We start from the raw sequence: 15625 nt of genomic DNA on the forward strand, positions 1-15625 counted from the left end.
CAAATACTAGGTACCATGTCTGATTTCAGTGCTCAGTATCGTGCACTGTTGGTATAAAATAACTACACCAAGGGGTATCCAATCTATCTAGGGAAAGAGGATAAAAACGCATGAGTTCATTAGTAGTGTTAGAGGGGCCAAAAGGCAGATAGATCCCTCACTCACACGCAATACCTACCCAGTCAAAGGAGCTGATGGCCTGTGTGAAACTGGCAGCCCGGAGGTTAGGAGATGGAGGTCTTATAAAATGACTTCACCTAGATCTTGATGAATATGTCATCTCTCTGTTGGGGAGGAGGGCCACATTTTACGTAAGAGGAATGTCATAAACAATGATATGAAGTTGTAAAGTTAGAAAACCTATGTTAACAGGATTGTGAATGTATCTTTTTGGCTGAAACTGAAATTTGGGAAAGCTAATTATACATGTACTCCTGGAACCTACTTTTCGGTTTTTGGGACTGCTTTGACTGTTAGGCAAAATAATTTTTGTTTTCCCAGTTAGGAGCCTTTTGAACATTTTAGTCAGTGGAATTATATGTCCAGAGCTATAGATTACAAGGATTAATCTGCTTGCACATTAGGATGCACTGTGATAATATGAGGCCAAAACCAAGAAGACCAGTTAGGAAGATACCACAGTAGTCCTGGTCTGGACCAAGAAATGTCTTTCGTGACCACAGACCAAATGAATTCTACCATCTTAGAGGCAGAAGAAGCTTTAACACCCTGCTCTGTGTGTAGCTAACAAATCAAAAATCTGAGAAGTTAATGAATTTTCCCAAAGGAGAAAACCACTCATTGGTATTACATGTCTAAGTTCAGCCACTGGAATAAAACCTTATATGAAATTTATTAGGGCTTTCTACTCAATTGATGGTGATTTCTGGAGATTAGCAAAGGGACAGAAGCCAGCCTTTTTACTAAGCTCTCTGTTTCTCTGGAAGAGAATGAAGGATAAATCATCCTGAGGGGAAAAAAGTTGTGGCTAACCTACTAATATGAGTCGAGGTTGGAGAAGAACTGCATATCTCAGGGCTTGGATCACAGAATGAGCAGCGTGGGGCCTTAGCAGGGAGGAGTGCAGGCTCCAGCCATCAGATGAGCCATTAGCTGGTGGTGTTGGCCAGAAGTCAAGTGGCGGGGTCTGGGCCACTCATGTGGCTCAGTGATATGGAAATAATAGCTGGCAATCACCTATGACACAGAGCTTTTAACACTGATGAGTTGCCGCGATGGGTGCCAAGGTGGGGCTCATGCTGGTGTTGGCGGCCAGTGACTGTGTTTGCCTGGGAAATGGGAACATGCATTCTTTCGCGTAAGTAACGCTCATCAGTGTTTCAGTGACAGTCACCGCTGCAGAACCCCTAGCTGAGATGGTGCTGCCGTGCTGGGATTCCCTCTGCAGGATGCTGTTTTCCACACGCCTGTGGTGAACAAAATCCTCAGGCAGAAAGTGCTGTTAGAAAGTATCGCACTGAGGTGTCAGCTCCCACTGAGCTCGCCTGTGAACAGAGTCTCCCTCTCCTCTCTCTTCCCTTGTTTGCTGTCCTGTCTTTTCAGGCACATGCTCCCTCCTTTGAATACACAGCCGCCGTTACTTTTCCCTCATTTCCCTGCCATTGTGTTTTCTCACCTTCACTGAGACCCGGGGGCCCTGGGACAGGGTCTGGGTCTCTGGCTCGCAGGAGAGAGCCCATGTGGGCTGCGGCGTTCTGCTCTGACCGCATTTCACGTTGAGTGTCTGAATTCTCGATGGAGGCTCTTTTGATGTGAGCTTTTAAAGAGTTTGGTTGAGCAGATTGTCCTTTCTGGCTCAAGATAGAGTTTTACTGGCCATCAGTTCCGTAGGAAGCCAGATTAAAAAAAGAAAAAAATCCTTTAATCAGAGAGACATGTATATGGCCAAGTGCCCTCCAAATTCATAAAATCAGGATATTTTATTCTTTCAGCCTTTTTTTCTTAGAGAGAGAAAAATCTACCTATGAAATGTCTCGGTAGTCGCCAAGAGGTCAAAGCTTTCTTGAAGGGGCATGTGGTTCTCCCACCACCACGAGAATGACTGAAGAGAAAAGGTTTGGAGGCTTTTTCCCTTTAAAGTTCTGTAGGAAGTAGCTTGACTTCTCAGGAAGCCCGGTTGGGGGACTTACAGGGTATAGATGCAAGCGCTAGACTCCTCGGCCTCTCAAAGGTCTATGTGAGGGTGTGCCCTTGGAAAGCCCCAAGAATTTCCAGAAAAATAAGCATTATGGACATTATGGAAATGTCATGCCCTGTGGGCAGAGGTGTACCTGCCACGTACAGTCACATGCCTTTGGCTTCTTACAAAACAGCAGTGACTCACTATGGACACTATGGAGACTTCCAGGCCATTCGTTACGGGAGCACCAACAGCTCACTTTGCTGGACTGACCTACCTTTTATTTCTGTAATTAAGCAGTAGGCAGACCGAACATTCTGCGTGTTCCTCTCGTTTCTTTGCATCTGGAGACCCAGCAGCCAGGAGCACAGAGAGAGTGCCTCCTTTCCTTGCTGGTTTTCCCTCCACTTTCTCGCTTCTGTGCAGGCTTAGTTACAGCCTCCCAAGGAGGTCTCAGCGGCAGGCTGAGTCTGCCAGATTACATCTTTATTTTAATTTGGCAATAAACTAGTGTACAAACTGTGCTATAAAACGTCGCCTCCAACAGCATCTCTCAGTCTGTCTTAAACACCTCACTAAACATGATGTGTTGGGAAACATGGGAAATGAGAGAAAACAAAGTGCAGATGTGACTGAACGAAACGAAAAAAAAAAAAAAAACCCAGGGGAAGAGTGTAAGACTAGGCACTATGCCTCAGCTCTGCGGAGCACCCCGGGGTGCGGGGCTCGTGGCCTCTGTTTGGGGCGGCCCCGTGGAGAGATCTGTACCAGGGAGAGTCTGCAAGGCTGTGAAACCGACGTGGACGCTACTGGGGCTCAGACCGCCTAGGAGCTTGGAAGGAGAGGCCCCCTTGCCGGGCTTCCCTGGGCTGCCAAGGCCTCTTCCTCAGGCAGCCCTGCAGATGCACCTGCTGCCTCTGACCACAAGCAGGAGGGACCACTTTCCTCCATTCCTCCACAGTGGGCTTCTTCTCCCCACCCTGTGGATGCCCAAGTCCTTCTAGGCCATGAACTCCGTTCCTGCACAGACAAGCAGGACATCTAACTGAACAGAGCAGCTGGGTCTGAGCCACAGGAGACTGGAGAACAGGTGTTTATTCACCGAGGTGGGTGGGGTGGGGTGGGTGGGGCTGTTGGTAAGCTCCAGCCTGCTGGTCTGGCTGTTGAGGATGGCTGGTCCAATGTTCAGACCTTCTCCAGTTTTTTAAGAGAAGTAATCCTGCTTTATTTGAAATGTGATACTTTCTTATTTGTAAGTGTGTATAACTAACTTGAAAATTTAAAACAGAAAGCTGTGCAGGGCAAGTAAACCTCATCTGTCGCCTTGTAGTTGTCCCCAAGTCATTTTTTTCCCCTCATTTTTCTGACTTCCCCATCATCTTTGTTTTTCTCCTGTTCATGGATCTCCCTGTCAGTTTTCTTTTGGGAGACATTAAATTGTTTTGTGAATTTTTAAAAAATGCATCTAAATGAGTGATCTGTGGAGGGAAGATAAAACCTTTAGGACAGTTTAGTGGGCCACCCTTCATTTTGTGGCAGTTCTAGAATGTTCTTGGGTTTATATCACCTCCCTGATTCTGGAGCCTGGTGAGTCAGCAGTCCACGTAATACCACGTGGGGACTTGCATGATCTCTGTTCTCCTCTATATTACAAAGTATCACTGCTTATGAAAGAAAGAAGAAATCCGAAGGCTTGCACTTTGGCCTCAACTTCAGTATTTTGGTATATATGTGTAAGATACACTTAAAACCAAAACATGGGTTTAAAGGAAGAGAACATGTTTTGATAAGGAGACCCTTTGCACATATAATTGAAACCCTGAGTATTAACAGCGGCATTCTCTGTTTACATGAAGGCTGAGTATGAGTTAAAATCATATGGATAGAAAAGGAAAAGTATCCTGCCGATGTGTTTGAGCACAGACAGTGGAACTTGAGTAACTTGCATAAAGGTATTTAGAAAAAAAGAACTAGTTTTAGTTCTCTCTCTCCCTTCTTTCTACCAGTCCTGCAATTTTATTTAAAGTTTCATATCCATTCTTAATTTTTAAAAAGTCCACAACTTCTTTATTTCTTTTTAATCTTTCCTACTTTCCTGACTGGGCCCTAACAGAGGGCCATTACCTATCATGGCTACTTTGAATGCCAGGAATTCTCTGGGAAATAATGATGACTTGATAAGGGAAGAGATGTCAGCATTTTCTAAAACTCAGTCACATTGGTTTCTCACCAGTGATAGACAACACAGCAAGCAAGTTAAGAACAGCAGCTCTCTACGCTGTCAGGCCCTGCAAATGGCTGTGTGACCTTCAGTGGTTACTTAACTTAATAGTTTCTCCAGCCGAGAAGTGGAAGTCCTAACAGTACCTGGCTCCCAGGGCTGCGTGAGGATGCTGAGATAACGTGGTGAAGCACTTAAGGCAGAGCCTGGCACGTAGCAAGCAACACATAGATGGCAGCCGATGTACTATTCAAAGACCTGGGAGGTAGCCACCTGCTGTGTTATAACCAGATTTAGACACAGGGCTACCTTAACAGGAATCCAGTGTCTTCCCAGTCCCTGAAGTTATAGATACTTTCAACAGTGCTGAATATCCTCTTAGTCAATCACTAAAAGGTACTATTGAACCAGAATGGATGGAGCAAGCAAGAACCGATACCTGGTACTCAGAAAATATTATTGATTATAATAAATCAAGTAAGTCAGTAAGCCATTAAATAGTAAAGTATTTGTCTTCACAGTATCTCTATTTGTTTTTTTTGAACAGATCCAGCAGCCCCTTAATGTCAAAAGGGCAAGACTGAAATAAAAGAAAAACAGATCTTTCAAATTAAACCCACTGGGGATATTCAAATGATCTCTGCACAAGCACAAACACTTAGGAAACTAATATCTACCTAATGCCATCACATTTCCCAAAGGCACTGTATTAAGTAAAGAGGCACTCAGTTATTTGTAAGAAATAATGTTGAACATTATATACCATGCTGCTTTGGCAAGATTTCCATGTGCTTGAAAGTTCCCAATGTCAGAGCTGATTTCTAATCTCATGAATATGTAAATAACTCAAGTATCCAAGCACAAAACTGGCAATTAGAGTGGAAACCAGGGAGCTTGCTAAATGTCAACCCCAATGCTTGTTTATACAACAAATTCTCAAACTGAAATGCCATCATATGTAAACGAGGAAGGCCCCTGTTCACCTTAGATACCTGTTTAACCAGTTTGTTTCAGTTGCTACCTGCAACAGTTTGATCTACCTCTTCCCAATGATTTGAATGAAATGAGCTGCACAAATAAGGAGAAATGGACAGTTTAAAACGAGTGATAGGGGTTAAGGTCTGGACAGACATAATTATGCTATTTGGTAGCTATTTAAGCTTTGAAAATGACATTTTTTGCTTTTGCAGCTGTATAGCTGGCTCTTTTGATCTGTTGGACCCACCAGCACTTGTCTGAAAAGATTAAGATGCCTCCTTAATCCAGGCATCAGTCTGGGAGAGTTGGAAGGACATTTGACATCCTAAGAGGGCATGGATCTCTTTCTTAAATGAGCTCAAGGGATATCCAGAAAAAACCCTCTCTCTAAGGGTGGCCCTTTAGAAATCTAGTAATGCTAAAATTTTCCTGTATTCTTCCTTGTCAAGAGTGGTTGCAACTAACAGTGTTGCCAAGGAGAGGAGTCTTTTGGGGAGGAGGAAGTCTTGGTTTTGTAAATAGACACATTTTGTGAATTTGTGACTCTGTGATTTTCATATTTAAATTTTTTTTAAATGTTATCTTTTCCAACTGCCTCTCTTCATATAACAGGATATTGTAAGTCCAAATTACAAAGGGCACATTCTCTGGCCCAGGAGCTCCAGAGGCCCAGCCAGGGTCTCACAGCTGGCAAGAGGAAGACACACCAGAAGTTAGGTACCCTCCTAAAATTACCAGATCTCATTACTGAGCTATATCCTTAATATCAAATATGATCCGATGGAAAGTCACAAATGCCGATCTCCAAGGCTCTCACTCTCCTGACTTGCTAAATTCCAATGCCTGCTTGATAATGACAGGCATGATAAGAAATGACAGGCATGATAAGAAATGGTCCCAGAACAAGAAGACTTGTGGTCCAAAGCCAAACAGCCTCAGCTACTCCAAGAAAGGCCATGCTAAGCGTATTCAACCTCAGAAGCAGGGACACAGTAGCCTTGTCTGTAATCTTTCCTTGCTTCCTGAAAGTCTAAAAGAAAAAAGCAGTCACCAACTCTTCTCCCTGCCATTCCTCCCTTCCTGAGGGGTCTATGGACAGCTAAGCCTGGAGGCAATAATTAGCAGCAGAAAGAGGAGAGAGTGAGAACTGGTATTGACCGTTCACAGCAGGCGCTCTCCTAGGCTTTCACATCGTGTGCTCAGCTTTACTCTTACACTAAACACTCAGCCTTTGGAGCATCTGAGGCTCCAAGAGGTTGAGAAAGTTTCCCAAGGTGATTGGTAGAGCCAGGGGTCTAACCCAAGTTTGACTGTCTTCACACTCAGTCCTCACTGCACCAAAACACTTGTCTCCCTAGAAAAGCCATTGTGATTTTTTTTTAAATTTAATTGCCAATTTTTTTCTGCTTTTATCTAACTATCTTCCCCCTGTGCAACCTACCATGGGACCTGTTCCCTCTGACCAATGCTGTAGTACCCATTTCAAGAGCTGAATTTCTTTTTTAAGATTCCACATATAAGTGATGTCATATGGTACATTTCTCTTTCTGGCTTACTTTGCTTAGGATGACGATCTCCAGGTCCATCCATGTTGCTGCAAATGGCATTATTTTATTCTTTTTTTATACCTGAATAGCATTTTGTAATTTGATACATTGTAACTGACTATACTCCAATTTAAAAAATTTGTTTTAAAAAGAACTGAGTTTCATAGGAGAGGGGGATCTGTTGTTTGCAGAACACACAGCAGAGGAAGGGAGAGGAGGGCACCTGAGAACAAGAGGGGAATTGCCCCTGACTGTGTCCCAGGCAGCCAGCAGCCCCTTGTGATTCACCAGACCAGCTTGTGACACAGGTGTTGTGACTCCTGCACATCTGCTCCTCCAGCCTCACACAGGCTCTAGTCCCTGGGGTCTGTGTGTAAAATCTCCCCCTATCCAGGCAAAATGATGGGAGCTTTCAAAAGTGACCCTCTCTGCAAATCGGTGCAGCCATTGTGGAAAAGAGTATGGAGATTCCTTAAAAAATAGAGTTACCATATGATCCAGCAATCCCACACCTAGCTATATATCAAGGAAAGACAAAAACTCCAATTTCAAAAAATTACATGCACTCCAATGTTCATAGCAGCACTATTTACAATAGCCAAGACATGGGAGCAACCTAAATGTCCAGCAATAGATGAATGGCTAAAGAAGATGTACATATATATATATATATACATATATATATAATATATATATATGCACAATGGACTAATATTCAGCCATAAAATAGAATGAAATAATGCCATTTACAGCAACATGGACGGATCTAGAGATTATTGTACTAAGTGAGGTCAGGCAGAGAGAGACAGACACCATATATCACTTATGTGTACAATCTAAAAAAAAATACAAATCAACTTATTTACAAAACACAAACAGATTCACAGACATAGAAAGCAAACTTATGGTTACCAAAGGGAAAAGCAGAGGGAGTTATAAATTAGGAGTGTGGAATTAACAGATGCACACTGCTATATATAAAATAGACAACAAGGACTTAGTGTATAGCACAGGGAACTATATTCAATATCTTGTAATAACCTATAATGGAAAAGATCTGAAAAAGAATATATATATATATATATATATATATATATATATTCTTATATATATATATAAAAACACACATATAGTGCTTCCCTTATGTATATATATGCAAATATATATATGTATAATTGAATCATTTTGCTGTGTACCTGAAACTAACAGAATATTGTAAATCAACTATATTTCAACTAAAAAAAAAGTTACTCTCTCTTTTGCTCTACTTCTGGTCAAATATTTTTCTTTTTTTCTCTTAAAATTTTATTCTGTTTATTGTTATTATTATTACTATTATTCCCTTTCCTCCTTCCCAGACGCGGAGTCCCTGACTCATCTAGGTACTCATCTCTTCCCTGCCTTGTTGCAGTCACCTTCTAACTGGTGTCTCTCTCCTCTGTTCCATCTGCACACAGCTAATGGATCCTTCTTATGGAGGCACAGCTCCAATTATGTCCCAAGTGACAATTTTCTCCTCCTGCCTATTTTTCTGTCTCAGAATTGCTGAGCCTTATCATCTTTGCATTTGAATAATGGTATGATGACATGGTTATTGAGGGCTACTCATTTTTCTTTTCATCAGTGTCTTGATGTTGGGGGTTTTGTGATATAGGTCCTTATCTGAGCTTCTAATTATTTCATATATCTTACTGTTATTTCTACATCTGTATTCTAGAATGTTTAAGGCCAAGATTCCATGTTATAATTTTCATAAGTACCTCCAAATCTGGGTGAACAGGAAGTATCCACAAATTGAACTGGTCCATTGTCACATATTGACCATTTCTTCCCAGCCAGCCCCAGTTCCATGTACAACTGTGGGGCATGTGACCGACTTCAGTGACAGCTAGGGAATGGCCAGTGACAGGTTTGATAAATCCAGCCTGGGGAGAGATTGATGGAGCCTGTGATGTGTCATTATTCCTGCTCACTTGTCATCAGCAGAGCCTGGAAGCTCAGCCTTGGTGCTCTCGTCTTTTGACCTTGTTGCTACTTGGATCTTGTCTCCATTAGCTGCCCACACGTTTGGGTAGGATTATAGCCATCCATCCTGCTTCAGGGCTCTCTTTATAACCTCTGCTCCTAGATCACAGTCTTTTATGCAACCCTGCCAAACTGGGTCTCTTGCGGTTAACAAAAGAAGAGCTAAAACACGACTTTACTCAGTGCTGGCTCTGTTTATTTGCTCAGACTGACCCATTTGCCCTGGAACACTCTTGCTTCAAATCTTCATACTAGAAATTTATACTGTATTCCCAGTCCCACCTTGGTAGCTTTGGAAAATTCCTCACTTTCTCTTATATAAGCCACTGGACAAAATATAACACATTGCTCTACATTGTGATACCGCGAGAAGCTGGCTTGGAGGAACGTACATCTATCAGGGACAGGGAGCTGGTCTGGGATGGTCATCCTGGTTCACTCACTATCTACCCCTTTACCCACCAGCCAAGAAAAAGACTCGTGTCTGCATTTATGAAGTTTTAGGTCTCTCACAATGTGTTTTTTTCTAAGAGTGAGTCCTGATCTCTCCCATGCTGTGCACCCAGAGCATCAGAGCATGTCTCCAAAGACTGAGGATTTCTCTCGACTGATTTTCTTTCTTCTGTTGAGGCTGGTGGAAGACAGAGCTGGGTATTTGCAGTGCCTCAGGTCTGGCATTGGAAATTTATTAGAAGTCCACCAGGTACCATCTCTTTCTTGCTGATAAGAATGCAGTAACAGCAGTGAGAAGTGGAGAATCATGAGACAGATGAGTGCAGGCCATCCCCAGGGCGTTATTAGGAGGAGGCAAATCAAAGAGAACCAGCAGGGTTTTCTGCCAGCCTTTTCAAGAAGTGTAGTTTGCAAGCCTCCTGCCTCTAAAATGTTAAGGGCAGAGAAACAAAGAGGAGGGAGCAGGCAACCTTGAAAAGAGCTGACCTCAGAAGGTGTTCCTCCAACAAGGAAGCCTCTCCAGGAGCCTGTGTGGAGGAGACCCAAGGACCTGCCTCCAGACGGGAAAGTTGCCACGGGGAGCTTTGTGGTGAAAGCATCCAATCCCATCAACCAAAGACCTAAACATGCTATCACTCTTAGCTTCTACCAAATTATGTTCTTGGACTGATTTCCTAGCTGCAAAAGAAAATTCTTGATGTGTACCTGTCTGTCGGTCTGTAAAGAGGGGCTGCATTGATCCATGTGGAACTATTGAGAAGACTTTCCAGGGATGGCGATGCCTGCAGACGTTTGCATCAACACAAGAAAGTTGAATTTCTTTTCAAAGAAAGATGCTACTCTGCTAGGGATGCAACCAAAATGAGAATGGTGAGAGGATAGGAAACGCAGGTTGGAAACAGCCGTTCTCATACCCTACTTCTCAGCACATCTGAATCTGCTGTAGATTACAGATCCTGAGCCCAGTCAGTGTCTCTCACTCTTGCCCACCCACAATCTAGTTGTCGCTCTGTGGCCTCCCTCTTTGCTCTCCCTCCAAGCCTGTGCCCCTCAGCCAACTTGCAGCTCTACAGACCTCCTGAAGATGGCGCCAGAGATGATTGTACCAAGGTTTGAAAGCTAATAAAAGCAACCCTTGAAATCTTATCCTTTGCAATTAACTGTATTTTTATCCTCACTCTTCTTATAGCAGACAAAACAAACCAATGTGAGAAATGTCAAGCAAACAAACAAACAAAAAATAGAAGAAGAAAGAAAGAGAAACTCTTCTAGGGAGAAACACAGCAGGAAAAACTGTAGGTCTCAGGCAGCCCCAGACCAGTGTCTTGACAGAGGGAAGGGTTGGGTTCTGGGGCTGCTAATAGGACTTGAGTGTAGATGAGCCACAGGTTTGTGCTCATTAAATTGTATTTACTGAGATGGGGACATCGTCTTGGATAGTTTAGAATGATTCTAGACGGGAAGGATTTTCTGCCTGGCATTCCAGAATCCTTCCCCGCATCCCTTTCTAAAGAATCTTCTCCTTCCATATTTCCCCCAGTATTTTTTTCCAGAGTTAGCGAAACAAAACAAAACTAAACCCCTCCAAGAATTGCATTTGGGGGTTCATGACAAGAGGTTAGTAGATGAGCGTTGCTCTCCTAAAACTAGTTCAAATACTCTTTCTCCCTGGCTCTTTCTCTTGGCACTGCTAGAGAAGGCTGCCGCTGCTTCTCTGATGTGACAGATAGTAATGACAGTTCTCAGTTCTGTGTTCTGACAGTCAAAAGAAACCTTGGAACCAGAGACAGGGAAGAGAATAAATCCTATTTAGGTGCTGCCAACACTATGAATTTTATTAAAGGATGTTGACTCCTACACAGAAAGCCTTCCGCTGGCAGCTGAGATGGTCACTGGGTAAAAAAGGTGTGGATGGCGTGCTCTTCTTGGTGAAGGAAAACTTGGCTGCCAGACTCTGCAGGTTTAATTAACACATTAACTCGGGCGACTGTGAGTTGTTTTCTCCTTTTCTTTGTATAGCATCAGGCTGGACAATTAACTTCTTAAGAAAGTTAAGAGAACTTGTTTGAAGAGAAAATGTTTGAAGCAGTAGGTGGAAAAGACAGAGCAGCTCTGTCTGGGGGTGAATATATAAGACCCCGCCTGCAAATCCTTGGGAGTTTCAAATTTACTGATATTTATACTTTTGTTTGGTTTAGGTGTAGGCTTCTAACTGCGGATCCATGAAAGTCAAACCTGTCCCTCTGCTAAATTACCTCTGTCTATCCTTTGGGAAACCTGAGTGTTTTACTAGGTAGTCCATCACTAGGGAATTTGCATGGTGCAAAATCAATGCTTTCCTTCCCCTGCTTGCTCATCTCCTGTGTGCTCCGCACTGTATAGATAAGGAAGAATGGGACTGCAGGCCTTTAAAAACTTTGTGATCTCATCAAAGAGGCATGGAGTGATCTCAGATGTTTTAGATAGGAAGGGATTTCTGCCTTGCATTGATAAAAGGCTCTCTTGAAAGGCTACTAAGAAAGTTAAATATAAATATGTGGACTGTAGTTTGACAGCATCTCTTGTACCATGGTTCTTTGGAAAGGAGGCCACTGGGAAATCTCAGTGTATAGGAGAGGGTTCATAGAAAAGGTGTCCTCTGATCTGGACCTAAAAAGCAGACTGACATTGAGGTTAGGCAAGTCTTGAAGCCACCTCTGTCACAGTGGGTAGCACCAGTGAAGGCATGGCAGGGGGCCTGTGCCCAGGTGTGAATGGAAAGGTGAGAAGGCGGGTCCACTGACTCTAAAGGATACCTTTTAAGATAGGAAACTATAAAGGATGTCACTGAGCTGAATAAGAGAGGCTTGGTTTATTGGATTGTTTGGTGTACCCACTGCTTGAGGGCCTCAGGATGCTCACAAATAACAAAGCATCCCTTTGAAGAGGATGAAAACAAACATCGTGGGACCTACCTGACTGGTCCACAGGTTCTGAATCCAAGCCTAAGGGGATCAATTAAAAAAGACATAGAGGAAAAAAAAATGCATACACACAGATGTCAGCATCCAACAATTCCTCTCCAAGACGAATTCCGTGTGAAGGCAGAGATGACAGTCCCTTGGTGTAACCATAGGAGGGCTCACGATCTATATGTGATTTTCAGGATGTATGTAAGTCCAGCCCTCACACAGAATTTTATTATTTCAAAGCACCTTGATGATCTTACATTTGCGTGTCTTTGTATATAAATATAGATAGTAACATACATTTATAAATAGATCCAGACACACACAGTGGTGTGAACTCTGTTCCCTTTAAGCTCATAGAAAGCAGTGCAGCTCTGGGTTTGAAGGGAAAAAAAAGAAAAAAGATGGAGCAAGGGAAGAGGGAGAAGCAGACAGCCTCAGATCAGGTGCTTGCTGTTGTCATCCAAGTCTGAATATTAAGATGCAAGGTGTTGAGGACAGACTAGGGAACAAGAAGCAGGGCAGTAATCCTCTGGCTTCTTGGGTTCTGAATTAAGAGGGCAGGCGTAGTTCTGTCTTCTGTTACCTCTGCAAGGGGGGTGGTCTCTCCATCTCTCCTTGGCAGTCTTAGAATGAATCAAGCAAGAAATGTACCCCAGAAATCCTTCTCCCCCACGCATGATGGGGCAGAGAAAAATAATAAGACTTGAAAGAAAAAGTCCCATTTTCTTCTTGGCCAGTTGCCCAAATACTGTGTAGTTGGAGCCAAGCGAGCTGTTCGCTTTGGTAGCCAAATATTTCAGCTTTTTTTTTTTGGACTTCAGGATATGTTTTGAGCCAATGGACACAATGTCTTAGCAAGCTCTTCCAAGGGTCAGTAAATACTCACTTGAGCTGACATCTTTCTTGGACATGCTTGGTACATCTGCAGCCTTGGTGAGTCATTTGACCCTTCACTGAGTGCTCAGGCTGGAGAGAGAGGACAACCATGGTACTTAGTACAGAGTGACTCACCATCCATTCACTGTGGGATCTGGCAAATGCAGTAGTGGATGACTGGGATGTGAGTGGGTTACAGACCAGGCACATAGCTGAAGGGAGATGTTCCAAATGATTTTCAAATCAGCAGCCAAATGTCCATGGGAACCAGAATGCTGAGAGCAACAGGAATCTCTGAGTTGCCAGAAGAGGGTTCCATGGTGCTATAAAAATTACTGGAGAGGAACAGGGATATGGAGCAAGCCAGGAATGAAGAACAAGAAATAAGACAAGAAAGACCTTGGAGGAGATGGAGTATGTGGAGGGTTAGACCCTGTCTTACAAGCGGTGTTTCTTTGCAGTTGCCCTTGGAGAATACTGAAGCAGTGTAGCAAGTGGACTTGAAATCTTACCAGCTGTGTAACTATTCAAAAAGTGACCGTAACAACTTCATCTATCACAGGGATGGTGTGTGGGTTAAATGAAATAATGCATGAGAAGCACTTGGATCATAGTAAGAGCTTAGTCCACATGTGCTGCTGTTAGAGCCTGAAGTTCCTCTGCTTCCTGTTTAAAAAACCAGCACTGACTCCTCTCGCCTGCGGGATCAGTCCTGGGCTAACTGGTCATTCAAAGCCTTTTTCAAGTTGCCCTCATCGCTTTCAGCTAAGTTTGTTTAGATAAGCCAGGCTTATTCATAGACTGTCCCTACATATCTCACCCTTGACCCATGCACGTGTTTCCCTTTGTGAGTAGTGCCTGACCCATTTTTGTCAGTTTGAATTCTGCCCTTCATCAGGATCCCGACTGCATCTCCACACATCTTGCCAGCTTCCCTGATTGACTCCTGAGTCTCCTTCCTTTGTATTCTTTTATCACTGGTGGCTGCATGCCTTTCTCATTATTTCATCAGGTTTGGGTTATACTTTCGGCTTTTTGAGAGCCAGGTCTAGATTTGGTACTTCTTTGTATCCCAGCAACAACCTACGTGTGCAAGGGCAAGTCATACAGCTCACCAGGCAGAGTGGTGTAGGAATCCCAGTTTACTCTAATGTTTAATGCACATGTTTCCAACAAATCCCTGATCTTTGTGAGCTTCAGTTTGCTCAGCTGTAAAATGGGGATATTAGTGTCTGCCTTGCAGAACATATGTGGAGAGTAGAGATGTCACGTGGCGCACTCACCTGGCATATGACAGGTGCTTAATAAATGGTAGGTATTTATTATTGTTATTGTTATTATTATTATTATTTTTAATCCAGTGAACTGATGTCTATGCATTCGATGTACCATGGAGTCAGGTGCTGAATAATTTCTCTTCTCTACAGTTATACAGCTCTGCTGAATTTGGGAGAAGGTGGCAACTTATCCAGGAAGGGGTCGTGCCAAACAGGTTCTACTGGTAAGTCTCATTTTATTTTGTAGCACATTAACATACCATCTGGTTAAATGAGCGTTGGAATCTTCTGCTCACCCAGAGCTCTCATATATGGTCTGTTCTTATCCTGATATACACACATCCCCCTAGGGCAGGAGGTGACATTGGAGTGGTGAACATTTTAAGGGAGTGTTAAAGCAGTGTCACAAATTACTTAACAAACCCAACACAGATCATTGAGATTTATGAACAACAAGGGCTTTGTAACTGGAGTTTTGTTGTATTTGGATGACACTTTGAGACAGACACTTAAAAAACATTTTGACAGTGATTTTTATTACTAAAAGCGGTATACACACACATACTGTGTGTTCAAATAAAGGTTTTAGTGTAAATGAGTAGATCCTATTTATTCTAAAAGCAGATTCTCTTCCGTTCCTGATTTCAAGTCTTCCAGACATTCTCATCATCTTATGGGATGCAGCCAATGTTCTTTGTTTCTTACTTATCCTTCCATAAGTGTTTTATGAGTTACCAAACATATATAAATATAAATATCAATCATTTTTTTTTCTTAGTCAGTTTGGACTTCAATGACAAAATATCACAGATTGGGTAGCTTAAACAACACGAGAAGGAAGGAGGCGTAGAAATTATTATTATTATTATTATTATTACTATTATTACTATTACTGCTGCTACTACTACATCTTTTACCACCTGAGCCCATCGCCCCTGATAAAACTAGAGGTGGTCCCCCTCCCTGGGTGACTCAGACTGAAAAGAAGGGACAATGCAAGTTTCTTCTAGTTTTTGAGTTTCTAAGGGCCTAGATCTTGGCTAAGTAAGAACAAAGTACAAAGTATTCTAGTGTAATTTTGACATTACTTATCAATCCCTTTTGAATTTACAGTCTAACTTCTGTAAAAGATGTAATTCTGCCCGACCTTAAGTTAC

The 15625-nt window shown here is 42.7% G+C and overlaps 1 protein-coding gene across 5 annotated transcripts in view; it reads left to right on the top strand.

The window, feature by feature from the left end:
• Window positions 1-15625, top strand: part of SORCS1 (sortilin related VPS10 domain containing receptor 1) — a 468886-nt gene that overhangs the window by 298561 nt on the left and 154700 nt on the right. For all 5 annotated transcript variants that reach the window (XM_074373660.1, XM_074373662.1, XM_074373663.1 and 2 more), the window contains exon 5: window positions 14619-14692. In XM_074373660.1, the coding sequence (XP_074229761.1) occupies window positions 14619-14692 (74 nt within the window). The remainder of the gene's footprint in view (window positions 1-14618; window positions 14693-15625) is intronic.

Source organism: Camelus bactrianus, chromosome 11 (assembly GCF_048773025.1).
Source record: "Camelus bactrianus isolate YW-2024 breed Bactrian camel chromosome 11, ASM4877302v1, whole genome shotgun sequence".
Classification (NCBI taxonomy): Eukaryota; Metazoa; Chordata; class Mammalia; order Artiodactyla; family Camelidae; genus Camelus; species Camelus bactrianus.